The 25057-nt window shown below is 42.0% G+C and overlaps 1 protein-coding gene across 3 annotated transcripts in view; it reads left to right on the plus strand.

Moving 5' to 3' along the window:
* The window catches only part of RNGTT (RNA guanylyltransferase and 5'-phosphatase), a 467131-nt gene that overhangs the window by 31482 nt on the left and 410592 nt on the right, over positions 1 to 25057 (plus strand). For all 3 annotated transcript variants that reach the window (XM_019520359.1, XM_019520361.1, XM_019520360.1), the window contains exons 5-7: positions 1876 to 2128; positions 14542 to 14651; positions 15521 to 15622. In XM_019520359.1, coding sequence (XP_019375904.1) covers positions 1876 to 2128; positions 14542 to 14651; positions 15521 to 15622 — 465 coding nt within the window. The remainder of the gene's footprint in view (positions 1 to 1875; positions 2129 to 14541; positions 14652 to 15520; positions 15623 to 25057) is intronic.

A 25057-nucleotide genomic window follows, 5' to 3' on the forward strand; every position in this document is an offset into this window, starting at 1 on the left:
AGACAGGAGGGGTGTGTGTGTGTGTGTGTGTGTGTGTGTGTTTCTGATAAATGCCAAACAGACAAACAAAAGGTTTATGTCAGTAGTTTAAAATGCCTTGCACTCTTACTAATTATTGGTTAACCAGTTGGCATCAGGTGATGTGATTGGTTAATCATTGGCTATTGGTATTGGCTAAGGAAAATCTTTTCGGTGCACCCCTAGTGACCACAAGATATGTGTACCATGTATTAAGAAAAAACATGTTTGCTGTATCTTTTTAAGTTGAGGGATTCTTATTCGCAGATAAGTTTTCCATGTAGAATAATCCATCTATATTTATTCCTTAGACAGATGATGTAGGATGGCCACAGATGCACTGTGAATGCTGAGATCTGTTTTACAGCTAGCTTAAAGAAAGGTCATCTTGACAGAGCTCTCCAGCTAGTCACTGGGAAAACTCATTTGATGCTCTTCTTGCAACTTGTTTCCCTCAAGGCATTACAATTTCTGAAATCTGAGTGTCTTTCCTAGCATGCTAGGGTTTTTTCCCCTGAAACCTAAGCTGCATTCTTAGGTTTTATTATAATCTATTCTTTAATACTGTGATGAAAGAGAATAATCAAGGAAAAACACTGATTGGAGACTTAAGTTTTGAATGTTGACCCAGGGCTTAATTGCTTGCTTCCAAGTTCTTTTTGGTTTCCCTGGGAGATTGACTTCCAGGTACTGGGAAGCAGTTTAGGGGAGTTACCAAGATGCAGTTGGTCTTCTGAAGATTCAAAATCAGTCTTCAGATCCTTCTTCACATCCTGTTTCTCTATAATTTAAATGTTTGGATTATTTTACTCTGCCCAGCATTCTTAACATCTGACCACTGTCCAGTCTTTTGCCATTCCAAACTGGTGTCTTTTTTCCTTTTTCTTCTGCCCACCCTGGGAAACCTGACTCCCTGTGCTTATACAACAGTTCTTAGACTGCACACGTTCCTATTCTGCACAGCACAAAACCCCCTTTAAAACTGTTTCTGTTGGGATTTAAATGTCTTTCCTTTTTTGCTTTCTCTGTCTCCTCTGCCCCCTTTCCTTTGATTCAGTTGAAGAGTATTTTGACATTTCCACAGTCTAATAATGTCTGCGTTTTGTTTCAGTTTCAAGATGGCAGAGAAGCATGTGAAGAAATCTAAAAGGGTGTTGTATGGTCTGCATTGCAGATATGAGTGTGCCCTCCAATAATACTTGTTTATATTATAGATCTAGCCTCCCATTCGGAAAAAAATGTAGGTTTCTGTTTAAGTGTTTGGACAGGAGTGGGCTCTAAAGAGGAACTATGAGAGAAATCAGTTTGTTCAAGATGGACTTAAACACTTCTTTATAGCATAGTAGAATAGTGTCTTAAAGTGAGCAAAATGGAAAACTTCTTTAGCTGTTGAAAAGTGTTGACAATTCCTTTGGCTCATTGATTGTTTATTTTTTAGTTTTTCTCCTCCCCACGTAGCTGTGTATTTATCTTCATTTTTTCCCTTTCCTTTTCTCTTGCTATTGTGAACCTTTTTTCCATGAGTCCAAAAGAGAAGTACTAGCAAATGTTAGGGGCCAGAAAGTAGTCTGAGCTATAGCTGTCTCTTGGAGTCTGAGTAGAACTTAATTAATAACTAATAATGGAGACTGTTGTACAAGTAGTAGTAATTACCAGCTTGTTTTTAACACCATGTTTCATGTAGGATAAAGCAAGTAATTTTGAGAGTCAGATCAAGATGGTATCAATTCTTGACAATGAAATAGTTTCTTTTTGACTTTTAAGACGAGCTGATGCACCCCTAGATAATGCATAATCTGACATAATTTAACAGGTGCAAATAAGTAACTCTCACATTTTTTTTGTTTACTTTGACAGTATTGAAGCTGCAGTGGCTACTTTTGCACAAGCCAGACCACCAGGTATCTATAAAGGTGACTATCTGAAAGAACTGTTCCGCCGTTATGGAGATGTAGAGGACGCACCACCACCACCTGAACGACCTGAATGGTGCTTTGAAGATGAGGATGAGGATGACGAAGAGGATGATGATGGTAAATCAGGCGGTCAGGAATCAGAACCTGGATCATCAAGTTCTTTTAGCAAAAGGAGAAAAGAACGCCTAAAACTGGTAATTTTTTTTTTGTGAAATCTTAGCATTTTACTTGCCGAATTAAATTGGGTCAAGCCTTACTTGGCACCTGTTACATACTATGCACCATCATACCAGCACGCTTGTAAGGAAGGGACTTGTTTAGGGCTAGCATTAATATGAGTGATGAAATTTTAGCACTTTGTATACTCACTTTGATTTTAAGTTATAATACCTCTTCTGGCTATTTGTGTAGACTTAAGAATAGGTTAGAAAAACACTTTTTAATAGGAGAGTTTAAATAGGGATGATCCTGCCTTGAGCGGAGGGTTGAACTAGTTGACATTCTGTAGTCCCTTCCAACCCTACTTTTCTGTGATTCTAAGTGTTTCTGAACCAGGGATTCAGTCATACAAAATGGTAACATTTTTGCTTGATACGTTTTGTTATGTGAATGAATGTTTTGTAGAGATTACATTGAGACCATTAAACTCTTACTCAAGTCTTCAGAAATGCAACTGCTGATCAATAGATGTTAATGCTTTTATTGATTTTTTTTTTTTTTTTTTTTTTTTTTCTTCTTTTTTTTTGGTTTGTTTTGTTTTATCAGCCTAGCCATGCTGTGGAAACTCAATTTTTCTTTTTAAAATTAGTGTTTAGTTTTCACAAAATATACTAATTATTTCTTAAATAAAGAAAAGGTTTTGAGCAGTGCTTTGGCCAGCAGTAACATGAATTAAAAAAGGTATAACTTTATAAGCTGGGAGCAGCTGTCTGGGGTGGGGAAGAGGTCACAGTAATAAGCCATACTTTTTTTTTTAAAGAAATGTTGATCCGTTATTGTGACTATTTCCAATATTAGATTGGCATTGCTATTAATGTACTAGGCTTTTAAACAGGAATGTCATTTCTGTATCCTGCTATAAAGTAGGGAAAATGGTTTTGTTGCCCTAAAAATAAGGGCTTTATTGCTGCTGAACACTGATCCTCATCAATTAGTTTTTGCAATAAAGTAAGTGAAAACGAAACTACTGGATGTATAAATGTATGCAGCTGCACCTGTGTGGTGGGTATTCGAAGAGGCTTGAATGTTTGTAAGCAGTCTGAGATGCCTGCAAGAAATCTGTTGCAAAAATGTTGTTGTTACTAGTGTTGTCCATGTAGGAAACAGGAGAAGATGGGGCCAAAAGAATATAGAATTTTGTAAATTTAGTCAATCAACTGGTGTGGCAAAAGCAGCTTAAATGCTAAAAATTAATGCATAGTCAAAATGTTAGTTACCTCCAGTCCTCTTCCACTAAGCCTTAAAGATGTGCAAGATAATTTTATTTTTGGACTACAGTGGCAAGGCTGTGTTCTGCATTGCCCATGAATCAGTCAGTTTACTAAACTGGGTGTGCAGGAAGAGGTCTCTGAAGCTACAATCAAAGGATGTCCTTCCTTACTCCAACTCAGACCTCATCAGATTTGTCAAACAAGGATTGGGATATAGAAATCCTGGCTTTTCCATTTTTGCTAACTAGTTCTTTCAAAGCTGGAAAGCTAAATTATACGAATAAGCATACTGAAAAAAATAAAACACAATTCAGCTTAGAATTTCACAAAGGGAAATTTGTTTGGTTAATATGCATATTCGTACAATTTAATTTTACAGCTTTGGATACATGAAGAAGAAGAGCTGGGAAATTCTATGACATGATTCTTGGTTGACAGATTGGATTGCTTCTGAAGCTGAGTAGAGAAGGATTCAGCATGTTTGTTATTGATTGTAATAGTGTAATATACCAAGAAAGTGATTATCAGGTAATTAACTCTTGCTTATATGTCAGATATTCTTTATCATGGGGTGTTGTCCAGAATGCTGATTTTAAAAGCAGAGCTCATATCTCATACCATGATCATCACATAATTATTGTTTTTTAAAGTTTTATTGAGATTTTTAAACTTGGTACAAAAATAAGAAGTATGCATTAAATTATAGGTTGACCTGAACTATGTTGCAAAATGTAAGCAAAAAAAAGAGGAAGGAAGAGGGAGGGATAAAAGAAGAGATATGTGCTATGAGCAACGCTGTAGCTACTAAAACTTTCCAAAAATTCCTTCCAAATTGTACTAAACTTTTTGAAGCAGTTTAAATCTGCTAAATGTGACTCCTCAAATGCCAGTTATGCCATCTCATTATACATGACTTTGACCTTTGGCGATGTCCTGCTTTTCCAATGCAGCAGTATAATCCTGCATGTTACTAATAAGGCCAACTGTAAGAATACAATTTGGGAAGGATTCTGTTTGAATTACTTAGGGATATAGCCAGGCTCTCACACATTTTTCAGAGGTCTCAGTGCCTTCTTCAAAACCATGTTAACTCTAGCTATAATTTCTTTTGAAAAAGAATTGATGATAAGGCGTGACCAAGATTTGCCTGCAGCACATCAAATCCCTAACATGTATCTACTGACAATATCTTTAATTTTTTAATTTGAGGGAAATCAGTGCAAATTTAAAAAAAAAAAAAAAAAGGCCCAACAAACTCTTGTTGTATGAGACAGAGTCTTAAGATTACTTGATGTTTGAATTGTGTGAATTGCTGATTTCTACTAGGATTCTGTCTTCTGAGTACCTGTGTCTCTATTCCAGTTTTAAATAGTTTGTATCTCATCTATTATATAACATTGTATACAGTCAGAGAGTGGTGACAGAAAATGGGGAAGAGATGCAGAGTATTTGGAATATTTGCTATATCTAAAACTTTGGGTCCAAACTGATTTTCTAATACTTGATACAACTGCATATATTGCCATTCAACTGTCTTTGGAAGGTCAGAATCATCACATAACTCGGTAAAGGATTGAATATGATTCCCATCTAGAAACTATTGGACATGCACAATACCCTTATCTATCCATCCACTTTCTCCACATCTGTTGTGGGACCCATACTTCATAAAGGAATGCCCCAGATAAAGGCCTTCCAATATAACAAAGGATGAAACTTCAGTAAGTTTGCCCAGTTTTTCCAAACTTGTCAAGCTACAAAAATATAGACCTTGGAGAAGTAGAAAGACAGTGATAAGTAGAATTTAGGGTGGTTGATAATTAGGGACCTACTGAATTTGTGATTTCATGGATTTAGCTAAATCCAGGCAATGCTTGTGAAATCCACTGGGGGAAAAAAACCTTCCAAAACAAACAGAAGTAAAAAAACAAAAAACAAAAACCTACCAAGCTCTGCAGCAGCTTGCTGGGGGGGGAGGGGCTGCCCGCTTGAAGGGCGGCCTGCAAAATGGCTGTTGCCTCTAGCCACTGATTGGCTGTGCTGGCTGCTTGTCATTTGACCCTGTCCCCCTTCACCAGTTGGTGGCAAGGGGTGTGGCTGCATGATGGACAGCCCTTGCAGCCAATCAGTGGCAATTCCTGAGGCCATATGACAGGGAGCCCCTGTAGCGATTCAGTGGTGAGGGGTGGGGCCCCTGGGGCACCTTTGGCTTATTATAGGCATGGGGGTGCGTCCCACCACACTCAGCCTGTGAAATGGCTGCCTGAGCCTGTGTTCTGCCTGCAAAATCAGGGGGCAACCCCAGTGAACGGAAGGTCTCTTATTGATAATGGAAGGCAAAACATAAGTGTCTGTTCAGGAGAGTTATCAGTTATATTGGTCATTCAGTACAGAGCTTGACTTGGAATGCATTGTGATACGGTTGAAGGTTTGGAAGCCACCAGTTTCAACTGGTAGTTGCATCTTTTTGGTGAAAGACGAACCCTTTTATCTTTTCCCCACAGAAATATGTTGAACATTTGGTTGATTTTTACCAAAATGAGGTTGGGGGATTACAATGGGTAGGTTACATAATAGATAAATTAGGCAAGGTAAGACATTTATTTTTAAAATACCAACACGCCCTCACAAGGGTATTGCCAAATGGCTCCATTTGGTCAAAATATTACGAAAGGTTTGGCAAACAATAACATTAATATTCTTGCATATTTTAATACCCAAATAAGGTATGTGTGCTCATTGATATTGAAACTGCCGTTTGCTGAACAGCTTTTCTGGTGCACCTTTTTACTCCAAGTAGCTCAGATTTTAGTCCAATTAATTTTATAACCAGATTGAGTCCTAAAATGGTTGATAAATGATCAGAGAGAAAGAACTAATCCAGGAGGGCTGCTTAATGAGTTTTGGGCTGCATGGGTAGCCCTGCTGCAGGTTACCATTTTGGGACTAGAAGTCCCACCCTTAACCCCTTGCCCCCTGGAAATCCTCATTTTGGGAGGTGGGGAGGGGTTGCTATCTTAGAACCAGAAGAAAAAACAAAAACAAATCATACACTGGAAGTCAAACACCTACTATATCATATTTTAATTTTATTACAAAAATATGTTTGTTATTTTTTGTGTTTGCATACTGTTTATAGAAGTGATTGCATAATAACTCAAGAATTAAATTTTTGGTCTTGTATATTGTGGATAGGTGTGGTGAGGTGTGTGTATGGGGGGCTTCAGGGGTGGCAGTTTGTGAGGGGTTGTGGCTGTGTGTGTGTGGAGCGTGAGGTGTGTGGGGGTGGGGGGTGTGGGACTCCCCTCATGGCAGCAGCAGCAGGGGCACTCGGGGTACTTGTGCCTGGCAGGATGCAGCTTCAGCCAGCACTGCACATTGCAACGAGGGGCACTGCCTCTGCTGGGCAGTCTGTATTGCTTGTGCTCCTCGCACTTGCTGGGCACAGGAGGGAAGCCTTAGGCACTGGAGCCAGCTGCCCCCCGGGAAAGGCACCTGGGGCTTCCCTCCAGTGCCACGCAGCCCTGGCGGGAAATCCAGCCGGCTCCAGTGCCCAGGGCTTCCCTATCATGCCGTGCAAGTCTGGGGAGTGCTAGTGATACAGACTGCCTGGTGGAGGCTGCGCCCCTTGCTGCAGTGTGCAGCACTGGCCAGAGCTGCGCCCTGCCAGGTGCCAGCTCCTGCACTGGGCACAAGTGCCCTAAGTGCATCCCTGCCTGCTGCTGCTGCCACTACCTGCTGGGGCTGCGTGCCATGAGGGGAGTGTGTATGTGGGGGGATCCTCTCACCCCCCCCTTACATCCACACACTGCCCACACAAGCTCCGTGCTGCCGCTGCCCCTCTGGGTGCAGACTCTGTGCTTCTGCCCGCCCCACGCTCCGCATTCCCTCCTAGCTGCAGCTCTCCCCCCACTGCTTCCCTACCTGCTGCCCAGAGTGACCTGGAGTCAGGGGAAGCCGAGCAGGTTCTCGGTGGCTGCGGCAGCAGCAGCCTCTCAGAAGCTGTGTGCTGGCCAGGCCCAGCCCTTCCGCCCGTGAGGTTGACAGCGAGGTGCAATAGGGTATGTTGGTGGGGAGGGGGTGGTGTATACATGGATGCCTTGCTCCCACCCTCATGGGCAGAAGGGCTGGGCAGAGCACAATTTGTTGGTGGGTGCTGCAGGCCAGATGAGTGCTTGGTGGACTGCATCCAGCCCACGGGCCGTATTTTGCCCACCCCTAAACTAATCTCTCAGGCTGACACAGAAGTATTAGCACATCATATGCATACAGCAGGCTCTTGTGTTCACTTTCTCCTACCATAGTGCCTTTTATAGCACTCATTCCTTATTGAGGTAGCCAATGGTTCCAGTGCTAAATCATCTAGAAGGGAGGATCATGGGTAACCTCGTTGAGTCCCCGCTTTGCATGCGGAGTAGATAACATTATTGATCACAACTCTTGAAGTGGGATTTGTATACAACAACTATATCCATCTTATGAATTCTTTACCAAATCCCATCTTTTGTAATACACAAAATGGATAACTTTCCAAGAAATATAATCAAAGGCCTTCTCTGCATCAGGTGCTAAGAGTCGCAGGGACTTTGGAATCTTGATTGTTGCTACTATACCAATAACTATTGCATTATCTGAACCATGCCTCACAAAAATCGAGCAGGATTTATTTGAGAACTAACATAAAGAAAACATTACAATGTGTGTAATAAAGTTTTTGGCCAGGATTTTGGCGTCTTTATTAAAGAAATTGGTTTAGCACAATTCATAGAAACCTTGCTAGGTTTAACAATACAGAAATAAGTTCATATAAAGTGGTTGGTAGTATACTTTGCTATAATAATAATAATTGAATAAATATATTATTATCAATATTGATAATATATGTATTCAATAATTGAAGTAACAGTGTATCTTTAAATCTTTTTTAAAATGCCACCGGAAATCCATTATTATTCAGACCTTTATTATTGTTCATGTCCTTTAAGGCCAAAGTTCTTTTATCTAATGAATGACAAAGGAGCTTCCAAAATTTCTTTCTTCCTTTCTGAAATCTGTTGTGTAAGGAACATCTAGGAACTTATTCTCTGGCTAGTAACATTCAGGTTTTCTGTGTGCATATTAGAATAGAACTGAGTGAACTGTTCGTAGATTTGTCTAAGGGTCGCATGGATTTTCTCTGAGTCTCATAGCTGATATTTTATTATGGTTGGATTTATTCTTTAGTCTATATGTTGGTAATCTTTCTGCACATTCCCCCAATTCTCAGTAATCTTGGCATAATTATATATAGCATACTTCACCTTCTGGGACAGTAATTCATTCAATTTGCATTTTGTACTGGTAAGACTATGTGGTTTATCAGGCAAAGGATTCATGACTTAAAAGAAAATCCTCATTTTAGGATTAAATTTTAATGTATCTATTGTCCTTTTTATACAGAAGCATGTAATATATGCCCTCATAAGAAGGCTTTTGTAGTTTCCCAAACTATCAAAAAGGAGGAAACAGTAGGTTGATTAAGTCCATAAAATTTTTAAAATCTTTTGTAATTAATGCTTCAAATTTATAATAATTCAACAGGGATGTATTGTGTAGCCAGTAATTGTTTATAGCTGTTCTCTGTGGAGCAGGGTCAAAGATCTACCTCGGCATGATCCGAGACAGCTATAGAGGCACGTGACACTGAGTCAGTTATGCTTTGAGAAATTAAAAAGTAATCAATTCTAGAATATACTGAATGAAATGGTTGGAAAAAATCCCATAATCTCTTATTGCTGGATTCAGTATTTACCACATATCTATTAAACCTAGGTCTGACATATAACTTCTGGTACACTTCATGGATAGAGGGGCACAAGACCTATCAATGGCAGGATCCAAACATTTATTGTAGTCTCCCGCAAAATAGAAAGGTATTTCCCAAATTCAGAGTGCTTTACGGGGGCGGGGAAAGAATGATGAAACGTTGGATTAGGATGTATTTATGGTCCCAATGCAGAATCTATATATTTAACATTTACATGAACAAATCTATCTTATGGATCATCAGCTGTGCTTATTAAATGGGGAAACAATTTTTTATGCACTAGAATAGAAACACGACATGACTGTTGTGCTCACTAGAGACTACTAAAACCCATCCAATCATGCTATAATTTTTGAGATTCTTTTACTGCCTGAAGTTTTTTGGAGCATAGCAATATCCAACACTTGTCTTTAAAGAAAATGTATGGTTTTTTTTCTTTTTAATAGGTTTGTTAAAGCCCTTTACATTCCAAGATCAACATTAGGGTTCGCCATTCTCAGTGACTTGATCTTCCATATTCAACTTTGCTATATAGCTTGCAACTTAGCACATTTTTATGAATGCTTCTGTAGCATGTAATAACGTCATTCTCTTGTACAGTTAGAGCTCATAACATACGTTCCCAAGCACACTATTGAAAAGATCACAAGGGGGAAGAGGAAAAGAAAAAACTAATGACAAAGTACAAGAAATACTAAAAGTAAATTTAATACGTGACATACTAGGTCCACCAGGTAGGTTCGGGCAGGTATAACCCAAAGCTCTCTCCAACAGTTTGCAAAAATAAAGACAAAGACATTAACAAAAATCATATGAATGCTACACATTAACAAGCTGTGTTCAGCAGTCCAAAAAACCTTGCTTTCATTCCTTTGTGTTTTTGTACAACTTGGATTATTCCGTATATTCCTCCTTTCCAGATGTTATGAAGGTAATAACAGTTTCTGCTTCCTTAGGGTCAGAGAAATAGTAGGTTTTCCTTTAGCGAATTGTACTTCATGAGGTATCTTGCCATCCTGAATCTCAGCTGCTTGCATTTGGCTTGTAGTTTTGTTGGTTTAAACAAGCCTGCTTTTTGGATACTTCAGGGGGAACATCAAGAAACAGCATCATGCAAATGCCAGGCTCACCCCTTGTCCAAATTCTCTAGGAGCTTTGAGCACTTTTGCTTTTTGGTAGAAAATCTCAGGAACTTGGCTATAAAGGCCCTCCTCAGTATTCCTCCCAGATCAGGCTTCCTCTGTTGAGACTTCTGGGTCCCTCTCTATTCACAAATCAGTGTTCAAGGTGAGTTTTAACAAGCTGATAGTGTGCTCTCCGTATCTCCCCCAAAACTTGGTGGGTTTACCTTTTTTTGCACCGCTCAGGGACTTCAACAATGTGGATGTTGCATCTCCTGGATCTGCTTTGTCTTTCACTTTGTGTCTCATTCCCTGCAGCTCCTTCCTGCCAGAGCCTGTCGGCCTGGTCATTTCCACAGCCCAATCCATGCAGGCAGAAACTTTCTTCCACTCCCTGAACTCGCTTAACCAGGGTATCCAGTGAAGTCTGGATGTTCATAGCAAATCTGTGCATCTTTTCCACTATAATTTAAATGCTCAATATGTCTTTAGCTATGCCCTGCTTCAGATAAGCCAAGTCCTGTGTTTGCCCTTTGGATCTTACCTTGGAGGCCTCCATCTTAGAAGCCAAGGAGCTCCTTTATCTTTGTGGGTTTTTTTGATGTTCCCTGACAATGGAGGGGAGTGAGAGGTTTTTTTTTTTCTTTTTCCCAGTCATAAAGAAGGATCTATCATGGTCCCAAGTATAATTTGTGTAAAGGGCTGACTCATTTTAACAACCAAAAGTGGCTGAACATTTTGTAAAATAAGAGTCTCTTAGACTTGCATCTGCTTCAGTCCACACTGATCCCTGGCTCCCCTATGATGACAGGAAACTAAAATAAAAAGAAACTTGCCCAGTGAAATTTCCATTGGAACTGCTATTTTGACTGGAAAAAAAGTTTTGCCACCTTTTCTGACCAGTTGGATGTGAGATGTAGGAACTGAAGTAATACATTTTGACTTGGTGAATACCAGCAGTCCTGAGCATTCACAAAAATAATAATAGCAGCATTGCAGCCCCTTCACTGTTGTATTTGAAATCTGACTCCATCAGGAAGGACTATGTATTTTGTTGGTAGGATAAACATACACTTCCAAATCACTTTTACAGGTAGCTTGAAATACATTGCAGCAGAGCTGTCTAATTTCTGCGTGGGTGGGGGCAACATGCTGTGTAAAGCATGTGTGGCATGGTGCTATGTGTCTCTTCCCTCCCACTTGCCCTCTGCACTATGCTGTGTGGCGAGCATCTCTGTGGTATACCATACTGTGCAGTGGGTGCACATTGTCGCTTTGTTGTCCGTGCTGCATAGTGGGCATCCTGCTGCACTGTGCTGGTGGTCCTGTGCTGTCCAGAGTCCACATGTCCCCTGAGCCAGCTGGGATCTATCTGGTATAGAAAACCTGCCATCCCTCCAGTATTTGGATATGAGTAGAAGATAGATTACTGCATGCTGATTAAAATTCCTTTACCTTTTAAAAGTCTTGAACTGACTGATGTGAATGCTCTGAGAAATCTGTATGGTAAACCATACAAAATGCATAGAAAGGCTTTTGTAATTTGCAGTGAATGTAATAGCTGCACAGAAATATCCATGGTTGGTTAAAGTAGAATAATATTCAAGCAGTTGCAAAAACACAATAACATGCCACTTTTACACTGCATTAAACACCAAGTTCTGTCTTCTGTTTTTAATATTGAAAGCAGACAGCAGAAGTAAGATGTAATTCGCTATTGCGTATTGTTAAATGGCTAGACAAGATAAAATATGCAATTCAAACTAGATTTTTCCATCTGATTGTGATTTTTAATTGTACGTTTTCATTTTTTCTCAATCTGTACTTTCTCTCAGAACCATGGTAAACAGAGCATCTCCTAATCCTTGCTGTCCCTTCTCCTCCACCAGTGAATTTGTAGGTGGCCACAGGATCAAAAAAGTAAGAGGCAATCTTGCCTTCTCTGAGGCTTGAACTCAAGACCTCCAGATTATGAGACTGATGTGCTGCCAGCTGCACAAAGTAGGCCCTGGCTTGGAAAAAAGCTGTTTAAGAAGATCTTGAATTAATGAGAGAGGCTTTTGATTTGTTGAAAGGCTGATAAATGCTGTGTTATCAGCCCCCTGCTGGCTCCCCTGCCTGTCAGGTTTGTAGACAGTATGAAGAAGCAGGGAGAGGGAGATTCCAGAGCTCAGTTTCATCAACAGATGCATGCACTGCAACCCCCGCCCCCGCCCTTTGCCTCAGTATGCTAGCTGTGGCTTGAGTCTGGCAACGTTCCTGCCCCTTTAGCAGGAGTGGTGAAAAGCCTGGGACGGTGCAGGCAGAGTGGGGGTTTTAACATCTCTCTAATCAATGTCCTGCCAGGGCCTGGCCACTTCCCTTTCAGCTCAGCATTGTGGAAAGGAAGGGAGGGCTGCTCTAGTGCCCCCCAGCTTCTAGCCTGAGCCACTGCAGAAATGTCTGCCTTTCCTCTGTCCAGAGGGAATGTCTGTGCAGTTGCAAACCGGTTCAACCTAGGCAGTTTAGACCAACCTACAGAGATTGAATCAATTAGGGCTCAGGCTTTTTGAATGTCTGTCCCTAGCCTTAGTAAATGCATTATGCTGGTTTTGGATTAAAAGAAAAAAAGATATACCACTGCAGTCTTATGCAACCATATGTAACATTAATTTTAAATATTTAGTCTTAAGTGCCTCCTTTTGGGAAAATCCTCCCAGTCATTATGACCTAGCTCCTTGCAAAGGGATATGATCTTTTTCTCTTTGAGCACTAAGAGGGAATCCCTGGTGAATCACATTCCCCAGGCTTACCTTGCTGCAGGTGCCATGCTTACAACTCTTACCATGGAGGGAGTGAGAAAGCATTCCCTAGTTGCAAACTCTGATCTTTTGATATAGTATTACCATTCAATCAGCCCGCCATCCCTGGGAAAGTGATAAGGGCAAGATGTTTATTTGCTGCATTGTACTATTTTTGAAATGAAAACACTGGTCTTCAGCAGTCTTTTAATGTTCTGTTCTGAGAGCATTAAAGCTGTTCCCCAGTGACATTACTGGAGTAAATATTAGTAACTTCAATGGTTTGAATGAAATAGTTTGCTTCTGGGCACTGCTGCAGGAGGACAGTCGAGTAGTTCCTAACTTTTATCTACCAAGTGGCAGAAATAGACTTTTAGATGTCTCTAATTCAAAACATTAAGCTCTGAATTATCCCTGCTTCTGCATTCAAACTCTACAGAAGAAATCTTTGTCCCCAGTTTTTGCCTACCAGTTTTGAAGAAAGCTTGACCTTTTTTACATATTTTGGATGGTAGTAGGGCCACCAAGGATTATGATGCAATGAGTTGTGTGGCTTATAGAAATATTGCTTGTATTTCACAATGTGGTATAAATTGTGCCTGTATGCAGTTTTATCAGGGCTGTCCAACTGGCAGCCTGTAAGGGGTTAAGTTGCAGCTCCTGGGCTTCTGCCTAGCCATAACTTCTTCTATCACTCTTGGCTCCCCCTCCCTCCTCTGGTTTCTGCATTCTATTCCCATCCCAGGGGGCAGTGTGGCATGGCATGGAGTGGCACAGGACAGGCAGGGTGAGTCTGGAGCCACATAGCATGTGGAGCAGCTATGGGGGGCACCCACATTGGTGTTCAATGCAGCAGCTAGGGGAGAGCATGGGAACCATCCACATGGGTTCGTTGTAACAGTGTGGGGGGTGGGGAACTATATGGGCACATGCTGCAGCGTGGGGGGTTGTCCATTCAGCCTGGGGCTCTGGGTTCCCTGCTAGTGCAGCCCATGGGTGGGGTGGCCCCCCAGCCACCTAAAAATCAGGGCTGTCCAATTTCTTTCATAAATTGCATCTATAGGTAAATGTTTTAAGTTTAAACATGATGATGTATGTGGTATTATGTAAGTGTTCATAAATACATTAAAGATATGTATTGCTTACTTTTACTAATCATTACTGTGAGTTCTGTTTATGTATGGTGCTTGTGTTTAGTATATTAGTACATACTCTGTACAGGTGTGGCTTCTGCATAAAAATTTTATAATTTTATTATTATTAATAGTATTTGTATTATAGTTATACCAAGCAGCGGTGGTTTTACATGAGTGCGAGAGAAAGAAGGAAAACTCCTTTTCCCCCAAGAGTTCAATTATTATAAAAATGGAGAATAAAATCATAAGTCTAACATACCTGACATCAGCTTTCTGAACTGCTTTTATATGACACATAGTAAATTCCGAATTGTATCTGTGTTTTGCTTTTTAGGGTGCAGTTTTCTTGGAAGGCGTGACAGTTAAATATGTGACCCAAGTGACAACTCAACCAAAATTGGGCGAGATACAGCACAAATGTCAGCAATTCTGTGGATGGGGAGGGTATGAACAAAAGCCATTTAATATTAGAATTTTTTGTTTGAACTATATTTAAATAAATGTTTTTTTCTTAATTTTGCTGTAGACAAATATAAACTTTAAAAAATTCAAAAATTCACAGGTCAAGTAAGCAACTATATATATTTGGATTAATTTTTATCAGAACAATTTTGAAAAATAAATGGTAAAGTAAATTAATGATGGAATAGCACCCAATGGCTTGCAAAGAAAAAACAGCAGTTTTAAGAAACAAGATTCCAGAATTATTTTTTCATTGTTGGATTATAATTTATTAGCCATTTCTACACAAATTTTAGAATCTGGATCCATTATTTTGGCCAACGTTAATGCCTTTTTAAGCAGTGATTTAATGGACGCTAGTCTGAACTAGGGAAAATATTGTACGCTTACATTTATATCTGTCAATTCACTTCAGTCCTGATTTGCTAGACCTTTTTTGTTTGGTTGGTTTTTTTGTTTTTTGGGGGGGAGGGTTGCTTCTTTGATCTTCTGGGAAGATTTTGCCAATTTTGAATTGTGCATAACATTGGTATAAATGCTACATCTAGCTGCATTTCTAGAATTTGAGTCTAGAATTTGAGCTCCCTTGTGCCACCTAATCTTCAAATACTAATACCAAGATGGGTTAAATTATCTCACCTTGAACAAATCCCTGATTAATTCAGACTGCTGGTGTTTTGCTATACTTGGAGTTTTTTATCAAAAAGCATTTGTCTCTTGTTGCAAATATGTCTTTTTAGAGAATATTAACCTTGTAGAAGCTGGTGCAATGCGACTCATGCAAGATTGATCTTGCTTGTCTTGTGTGCTAGCTTATTATAGAACCTTACTAGACACACTGCTCCTTTTAGGTCTGGATTCCCTGGAGCACAGCCCGTTTCCATGGACAAGCAAAATATTAAAGCTTTAGAGCAGAAGCCATACAAAGTAAGCTGGAAAGCAGATGGTACTCGGTAAGTTTATATCTTTTAAAAAAAAATTAAAAAAGCATAAATTGCCCTGACAGAGCAGATTCTTTGCATGGGTAGTCTCTGTGCTTCTTGGTATGTGAGTTCATGCCTATGTGCAAAGGAGAAGCATATTTTATCAATGAAATTGAAGCTAAAAACCAAAATGTATATTGATACAGTGTATTGTAACTTTGGTAGATATTTGCAGTTGGATTTCTCCCAGTCTATGGAGCTAGATTAAATGTTCCCTTACAGGTTCTAGCTTGTGCTCTAACTCTTGTTTTCTGTGATCTTTACAGGTTGAGTATCTAGGCTGGAATATAATAGTAACAAGTATCTTGGAATAACTGAATATAATATGTGGTTAAAGGTTTAAAGGAACTTAGGATCATAGGAAGGGAGCTCACAAAGTCATTTAGTCCAGTTCCCAGCCAGGGATTGAACCAGAAACCTTTTAGATGTTCAGGTTAAAGCTCCCAGCTGAGCTACTTCAGTATCGGCTTTAAAAGGTGTGGGGGGGGGGAAGCTAACTTCCCAGCCACAGGAATCTGCAGCCAGCCTAGTCTTCTAGGTGCTTGATCCGTTTTTGGAAGGAAAAAATCCCTATACAGAGACCAGTTTTTATTTATTGTTAGGAAGTTGACATTTTGTTTTTTCTTATGGTGATGTTGAGTAATGTTAAAAATTTTGCAGTTCTCTATTTCTGTTGGTCCTCAAGCTTGAGTAGACCAAACAGTGCTTTTTTTGATTCATTAGTCAGTGCTGCCACTTGTATCGCAATGGTGATTATTTCTTTTCGTAGAATTGCAGGTAAATCCTAATAACACATTACCAATGTTGAACTTTTATATTGGCTAACTATTGAAGCTAATTCTGTATGAAAAGGTGGAACACTGCTGAAATTAGTATCTGTCAAAACAGAAGAAACTGTATAATGCAACTAATGTGAAGTTGACAGAAATCTTCAGTTTAGCTGGTGATCAGTTTTCAGTTAAGTGCTTGCTCTTTATTCCAAAGTTATTGTAGCGGATTCATAGAGATCAATAAATTAGGGGTGCATATGTTTTACTTTTTAAAAAGAATTGCACTTTTAAAACCCTAACAGCCTCATAAAAAATCTTTGATAAACTTAACAGTCTATATTTAAAAGCTATAAATGACAGAATTATGGACATGTGCATTATGGTAGCCTTCAACTGCTTGAATCAGGTACTCAGCTCTGCAAGGGCTGTACCTCATTCAGTGGGCAAGATTATTACTAAAGTAGAGGTTTGCAAAAAGTGTGTAGGAAGTTCTCTTGTATTCAAGGCATTGATATGATATCCAGAAGAACTTAGTTCCTGGGTCTTACCCAAATCATAATACAGTGTGATAATCATAATGCATGTTCACAAAGGCACCATCCTAAGGTTGCATGGGTATCTCAAGATGTTTCTTAATAATACCATATTGATTCAATTCCATGGTAAGGTTTTTCCCCCCCCCCACTAACATGGTGGGGGGGGGCTCATCTTGGATTCGAGTATGAGGTGGGGGAGCAGACAGATGCTGCGGCTCCAGTTCTGACCTGGGTGCAGCTGCTTCCCCCCACTTACCCTTGCTCTGATATCAGCAGGCTGCATCCCTGCTCTTGCCTGGGGCATGGGGCATGGCCCCATCTCGGCCTGGTAGCAGTGGCAGCAGCATTTGCTACATGCCCCAGGCTGGAGCAGGATGGAGCCTGCTGACAGTGGAGCAAGGGTAAAATGGTGGTGGAAGAGGAGGATGGGCAGGTGGGAAGGCAGAAAGAGGATGGGGGGCCCAAATGGTGGTGGGGTGATGTGGTGGCATGGTGGGGGCCTGAGTGCAGGGGGGGCTGAGGTGGTGGCAGGTTGGAGGCAGGCAACAATGAGCAAGTGGAGGGGGGTGGCAAACTGCTGAACCACCTCTTGGCCACCACCTCTTGGCCTCTTGCTACTGCTTTCCCTGCTGCAGTTGTACAGGAGATGAATTTTAAGATCTTCCAAAAATTAGATTCTATACGTAAAGAATTATAACAAATGTATACATTGTCCATGTTTAGAGTCTAATTATTGTGGGGGGGTGGGGTTCTTGAATTCAGGGGTGTCTTGGATTTGGGTAAATATTAAGAGTAGAGAGAAGATGCTAGGTAAAAAGAAAGAAAAAGGTATAGTTCAATATTGAAAAGGGGTGGCAGCAAAAGACTATGGGTAAGAAGAATACAAAAAAAAAAATCACCTAATTTCTTTTAGCTTTAGAAATTTTGAAAAAATGTCAAAAAGCTGGTTTAACTATTTGAAGTTCAAAACGATAGGATACTGTGTGCCTGGATGCCATATAGTCACTTTAGCTTTTGCCAATCTTGTGGCTGTTAGGGGAATATAATAAATGGTTTCTGTCCCAAAGAGCTTAGTGGAAATAGCATTGAGGACTGTGAGCTGATATAAAAAGTGACAAATATCAGTAGAAAAATAGGAGAGCTTGTTCTGGGACAAAATTGGAAAGATAGTAGAGCTACAGTAAAAAAAAAAAAAAAACCAAAAAACAAAACAAAACAATCAAGTGCTCATTGGGAAGGCAAACTGAAGATAAAATTTTTAAGTTGTTCAAATCTCATGGTGGATGAGTGTGGTGAAACAAGTAAAATAAATAGGCACCGATATGCATCTCTATCCATTTGCCATCCAATATTTTGGGAAAACTAAAAAGTTCAGAATTGCTGTACAGGTGTATGCTACAGAAACTTGTATCCAGGTTAAAAAAAAATTGAGACGGTTTGCTGTTCCAAATCTGGTACTATTACAAAAAGACTCCTTGTCTTCCTCCATTTCAACTGGACTGTGCTGTCTGACAAAATTAGTTCCTCTTAAAAATTTTCAGAATTGTCAACAGTAAAATTTAAGTATTATATCTTAATCTCTTACCTTTTCTTTGGTATTTCTTGTTTCAAAGTTAATTCAAGAATCCATAAGCATTCATGAAAACTTTGTTCACTCATGCCATGAGGCATTCAGATCACAATATTCCTTTTTGTGTTGTGAAAACTACTGAGAGATGATTGATATTGATGTTTGTTACATCATGGTCAATAATCTCTCAGTAGCAGGAAGAATTTAATTACTGTGACATTTCATAATATATCTTCATTTCAGTGGTGTTAGCTGTCTTTATTTTACAAGATGTTTGGTCTTTTGAATACTGCTAAGCCCATGTTGTGGGCTTAGACTTTAATATAGGGGTTAACTTCAGTCTTTAGTGTTTCAAAACAAATTGAATATATGTTCCCTACATGCTTTTTGACTGAGTTAGAGTTTACTACTTCCAATTTAAAATAAATATTGGCATTGGGGGGGGGAAATAACTCTCTGTAAATAAATACCATATTGTTCTGATGATAAATTGATCTTGCTTATAAGCAGGGATCCTGGTTTTCTCTGATTAAAAATTGCAAATTCTCTGATTAAAACCCCCAAATCTTTGATAAAAATTAAAGGCTCCCCACAGCCCCCTCCAGCGCTGCTGGTGCCCCACACTCCCCCCTCACAGCCTTAACAGCCCTCTTGATGCCCCTCACAACAGCCCCTCAGACCCACAGACATGCAGACACAGACATTGACACCCATCCCAGCAGGTAAGTGTGTATGGGGGGAAGGTGCAGGGCAGGGTGAGGGAAAGGGAAGGTGCTGGGGGGGTAGATGGCAGGGGGAAGTGTGCTGCTGTGCACACTCCCAGGAGCAGGGCAGAGGGTGAGGGCAGGGGTGCCACTCTGTGGGCCACACACACACCGGCCGGCCTGATGGGGTTCGCACACGGAGGCTGCCACTGCAACTTTGCCACTGCACCCTGTGCTGTCATCCCACAGCCACCCACACAGCTTTGTGGGGAAATGGTGCAGGGCGCGGCAGCAGCAATGTGGTGGTAACCACTGTGTGTGGGCCACATACGTGTCACCCAGCTGGGGGGCGGAAAGGGGGGCTTGCATGCAGCAGCCACCACTGCACTGTCTTGTGACAGGATGTACAGGTGGTGTCTGTGTTTGCGGGGGGAGGGGGTTGCAGGCAGGCGCTGACATTGTGGAGCCATGCCCTTCACCCCTGGACCCTAGAGGTAAGTGGGGCTTGGGCTGTGGGGCAGGGCTGGGGAAGGGGGTTGGGGGCTGAGGGAGCAGGGGTGCTGCTGGCTCCAGGCAGCACAATGCAGCCAGGTGCAGGGACAGGGGGTGAGGGCATGGGTTCCTGTCTGTGGGGGGCTTTGTGGGTAAATGATGCGGGGCGCGCATGCCGTATGGCCGCCTGCCCAGGGGAGGGGGAGACTTGCATGCGGCTGGCTGCACAGCTCTGTAGCTGGCTCTGCAGTGGCGGCGAGGGATGGGGGGCAGAGGGGGTCTCACACTGCAGCTGTTGCCACTTACCTGTGGGGCCGTGCCAGCGGTGATGGCTGCTGCTTACAACACCTCCCTGTGCTGCTGCGGAGCCGTGCCCAGAGCTGTGTGGCTGGCCGCAGGGTGGCAGCTGCAGTGTGGTGGCGGCTGGGCGGCACACAGCGATCCCCACCACCATCCTGTGCTTCAGAGTGGCCATGGCTGCCATGAAATTGTTGCTGCCTCCAGGTGGCTGGCTGCACAGCTCTGAGCACGGCTCTGCAGCAGCAGCACAGGGAGGTTTTGTAGGCAGTGGCAGTCACTGCTGGCACAGGTGGCCCCTGAGTTGGCAGCACCCCCAGCTCCCTCAGCCCCCAACCATCTTCCCCAGCCCTGCCCCACAGCTCTCAAGCCCCACTTACCACCGTGCTCCAGGGGCGAAGGGCGAACCTGAGCCTGGCCTTGGCTGACTCAGAGGCTCAGGCCCTGCCCTTCCTCCTCGCCCTTCTCCTCCTGGCAGGGCTGGGATTTCCCACCCTTTCTGCAATCAGCTCTTGCAGGCTTGTTCCACATTTTCAAGTTCAGCTCATATTATTGTACAACAGTATCATCCCGGCTGAGGTACTGTCCCAGGAGCCACAGAGGGTGAACAGCAAGTAGCCACCCAGTGTATGCTGGGGAATCTTGTAGCTGGGCTCAGTTTTAGCAGCATCACATCTATGAACTATGGGCATGTGATAGTCTGGGTCATCCAGCCATTGTGGTCCTTCCATGCAGGAGGTGAGCCTGCTGCCTTGTTGCTACCATAATGAAGTAGATGATCCTGCAAGGCATCCATAAGGACCATAATGTTTGGTTATTAAGGGTGCTACACAGGGTCAGCTGTTCCCTACAGTAATGCCACATTATTCAGATTTTGGGTTGATCCCATGTACAAGTCAAGGATGATTTTTATAGTTTTTTTTTGGGGGGGGAGAAAAAGGTTGACCTATACTTGGATTAATATGGTATTAGCTGATACTTTATCCATTAAAAAAAAAAAACGTTTATGTACTCAAGTGTGTGTGCATGTCTGGATATGATATGATGAGATATATGAGATGGGGTGCACTGATAGAGATTTTGGGGGCTGATACGATAGCTGATTTTTAAGGAAGCATATCAGCTGATACTGATCCTATTTCCAATACAGCTGTGTGCAGCTGCTAAGTCTGTTGTGGTGGAAGGGGAGGGGGGAGGGAAGGGGCATGAGGGGGTGGCAGGTCAATGCCCCCTGTGGTGATGGAGGAACTGGGGCTGGGGCAGAAAGAGGCATGGCTCGTTGGGGGGCGGTTCCTGCTGCTGCATGCACCCCAGGAGGGAATGGGGTGTGTGTGCCCCCCCCTCTAGATCTGCACGGGGTGGGGCGGGCAGGCTGCAGGGTAGACCTGGGGCTGTGCTGGGCTCTTCTCTGCGGGGCCTGAGTTTGGGGCAGGGGCTGGAAATAGACTCCAAGGGGGCTGCAGCCACCCCAGATTTTGACATGGCCGACATTGCTGCCTGCCTGGCTCAATGTTCTGCTTTCACCCATGCACTGGGAAGAGCTGGGTCTGTGTTGGTGCTGGGAGTGGGGCTACTGCGAAACTTGGCTTGGCTGCAACCCCCTCTGTAGCTCCCACCCCAAGTCCAGCCCCTGCCGAGAGGAGCCCAGTGCAGCCCTGACTCCAGTCCTTGGCTGCAGCCTGCCCGCCCCGTCCCATGCAGATCCAGGGGCACATGCCCCCTCTCCCTGCCCTCCTGGGGTGTGCGCAGCACTGGGAGCTGCCGCCCCTCCCCCTCCACGAGCTGCGGCTCCATCCCACACCTCACCCCCACTGGGCAGTGCTTTCTCCTGCCCCCTCCCTCCCTCACCATGGGGGACATTGATTTGCCCCTCCCCACACCCTTCCTTTCCCCTTCCACCACAACTGATTTATCAGCTGCACGCAGCTGAATTGGAAATTGGATCAGTATTGGGCAATATACCTCCTTAAATATCTAGGAGTTGTGGTAGATTGCATGCTTGTACTGAGTCTGCAGTGTGATATAGCTGCATGAAAGGTGAATGCAGGTTGGGGTTGCATCAGTAGAAGTATTAGGTGCAGGCATAGGAGGTGAATTTGTGCCTCTCTAGTCGGCATTGGTTAGGTCTCATCTGTAGCATTGTGTGGAGTTTTGGGCTCCACCTGTTAAAAAAGGCAACAAAAATGGTGAAGGGCTTGGAAGGCAAGTCATATGATGGGAGGCCAAAGGAAACAGGTTTGTTCAGCTTGCAGAAAAATTGCTTAGAGGAAACATGATAGTAGTCTTCAAGTATCTGAAGAGTCTGCTACAAAGAAGAGTGAAAATGCTTTTGCTGCAGAGAGCAAGACACGGACCAATGCCTTGAAGTTACCAGGAAGTAGGTTTAGATTGGTAGGTTCAGATGACCCCAGCAAGGTGAGCATCCAGATGTTTTTTGAAGATATCCAGAGTAGGTAATTGTACCACTTTTGGCAGGAGTTTATTCCAGACGCTGGACACCTGAATTGTAAAGAATATATATATTTTTTTTGTCTAATCTAAAGCAGTCTTCTAGCAATTTATGGCTGTTAGTCCTAGTCTTCCCCTGGGAGGCCCTTTAGAACAGATGTTCTCCCAGTCCCTGATATGCGCCCTTTATATATTGATAAGCTGCCACCAAGCCCCCTCTGAGTCTTCTCTTCTCCAGGCTGAACAGACCCATGTCTCTCAGCACCTTGTATGGCCTGCTCTCCATACCTTTAACCATGTGCATAGCCCTCCTTTTGACTCTCTCAAGCTTCTCCACGTCCTTCCTGAAGTGTGGTGCCCCGAACTGGACACAGTACTCCAGCTGTGGCCTCACCAAGGCCGAGTAAAGCGGGAGGATGACAACTTTAGTCTTATTTGAGATACATTGGTAGATGCATGCTAATGTTTTGTTTGCTGTGCCAGCTACCGCATCACATTGGTGGCTCACATTCATTGTATGGTCTATCCAGACCCCCAGGTCTCTTTCACTTGTGGTGCCACCCAAGCCTGTAAGTTTGTGGGTTGTTTCTCCCCAGGTGGAGCACCTGACACTTCTTGGTGTTGAACATCATTAGGTTTTACTCTGCCCACCTTGCAAGCCTGTCCAGGTCAGCCTGCATCTCCAGCCAATCCTCCAGCATGACCTCAGTCCCCCATAATTTGGTGTCATGTGTGAACTTTGCCAGTCTGTTTTTAACACCCGAGTCCAAATCATTAATGAATATGTTAAAAAGTACTGGTCCAAGTACTGAACCCTGAGAGAGGCCCTGAGAGGTCACCAAGCGCCATATTGACTCAGTTCCATCTATTACTCTCTGGGTCCTGCCTTAGAGCCAGTGTCTTAGCTACTGGACCATTGGGTTATCGAGTTCTCCAATTTTACCATGTCAAGGGAGACCAAGTCAAAGACTTTTCTGAAGTCCAGCTATATGACGTCAACCTTGTCTTCCTTTATCCAGGCAGTGTCTTACCTGATCATAGTAGGAAATGAGGTTGGTCAGCCATGACTTGCCTGCAACAAAGCCATGTTGGCTATCTATTAGAATACTGCCTTCTGTTAGCCTATTGCTAATGGATTCTTTGGTAATTTTTTCCAGGATTTTTCCAGGGATTGAGGTCAAACTGATTGGCCTGTAATTCCCTAGATCCTCCTTCCTTTTCTTGTAGCCAGGCACCACAGTGGCCCTCTTACAGTCTTTTGGAACCTCTCCCAAGCGCCACGAATTCTCAGGCTGGTTCACGAGTGCCACAAGTTTCAACAAGCTGGTTCAGGGGAAACCCACAATAGTGATCCCACTGTCCTGCTACATTAACGTTTGCTCTAGAGGCCTTATATTAACTATAAGTTTTAAATAGGAAGTACTGATTTCCTGTTACTGATGACACATTTGTATTTTCATTTTAAAAAAAAAGTCTTTGAACTCTCTATTGTGGTTAAGAGACTCTGAGAGTTAGCATGGAAGAAATATAAAGTTGGGAGAAAAAAACAGATGGAAGAAGCTTATTTTTGCTTTTCCCTTGAATGTCACAGATGTAAATAGACTGAAATGTATTGGTTACTTCTGTATACACTGCAACAATGAACATGCAGAATCTAAATATTAATACTTTTGAAATATGCAGTAGAAATTGTATACATGCAGTTTTAAAATTCTAACATTATAGAATGTCATTCAGTGTTTTTAAAGTATCTTTTACTTGTTATCTGTAATGATCCTTGTGTGCACTCATTGGAGAATATTGTGTATGAAACCCTGGGGCCTTAACTTAGTATAGTTTGGTATGATTAGAACAAACAGTAGGATGTCATTAAATTAACAATTGGTATTGTGCTCTGGGGCTGAAAATGATTGTCTTTCAAATTTCCTTCCATGTTTTATTTTAGTAAAAAATATTTCTTCATTGTATATTTTATATTCACCTGGAAGATTAAAGGCCTTTATAAAAATATTCCCATTTTCTTGCAAGCCATTTTAGCTTTCTTTAGAAGCATGATAATTTGGAAAAGATAGAAGAACTATTTGGTAAAGAATGTTTTTCTTTCAAAAAAAGTAGTGTTGATGCTCTAAATGCATTAAGTGCAAGTATATTTTCTAATTTTTCACTGGTTATCACCAGAACACAGTTAGATACTGAAACACTCCTTAAAATTTAGGCAATTGTTATTGTGGAGGCTATTTAAAAATATATAATACATACACATATACAAAGAACCAGTTCTTAAAAGGTAATAATACAGTTCTTTTATATAGTGCTTTCCCCTTCTGAAGAATTTTCCTTAAAAACCATTCGGAGATAATACTGTGTAAACTAGTAGGTAAACTTGAAAAGTGTTCTACAGTTAACATAGTGTTTAAAAGTGACTTCAACGGCTCTGTCTTGCAGCTGTAATTTAAAGGTTGCATTGACCGACATACACCATCAAAGTGATCAGAGTCAGGAAAATGGCTTCTTTTGGACTTTTCAAACCTTCAAATGAAGGTGGTGTAGAGGCCTGAAATGCCTCTACACTAATGCCCGTAGCACGG

This window comes from Gavialis gangeticus, unplaced genomic scaffold (genome assembly GCF_001723915.1).
Source record: "Gavialis gangeticus isolate Ggan-Ray unplaced genomic scaffold, GavGan_comp1, whole genome shotgun sequence".
Lineage (NCBI taxonomy): Eukaryota > Metazoa > Chordata > Crocodylia > Gavialidae > Gavialis > Gavialis gangeticus.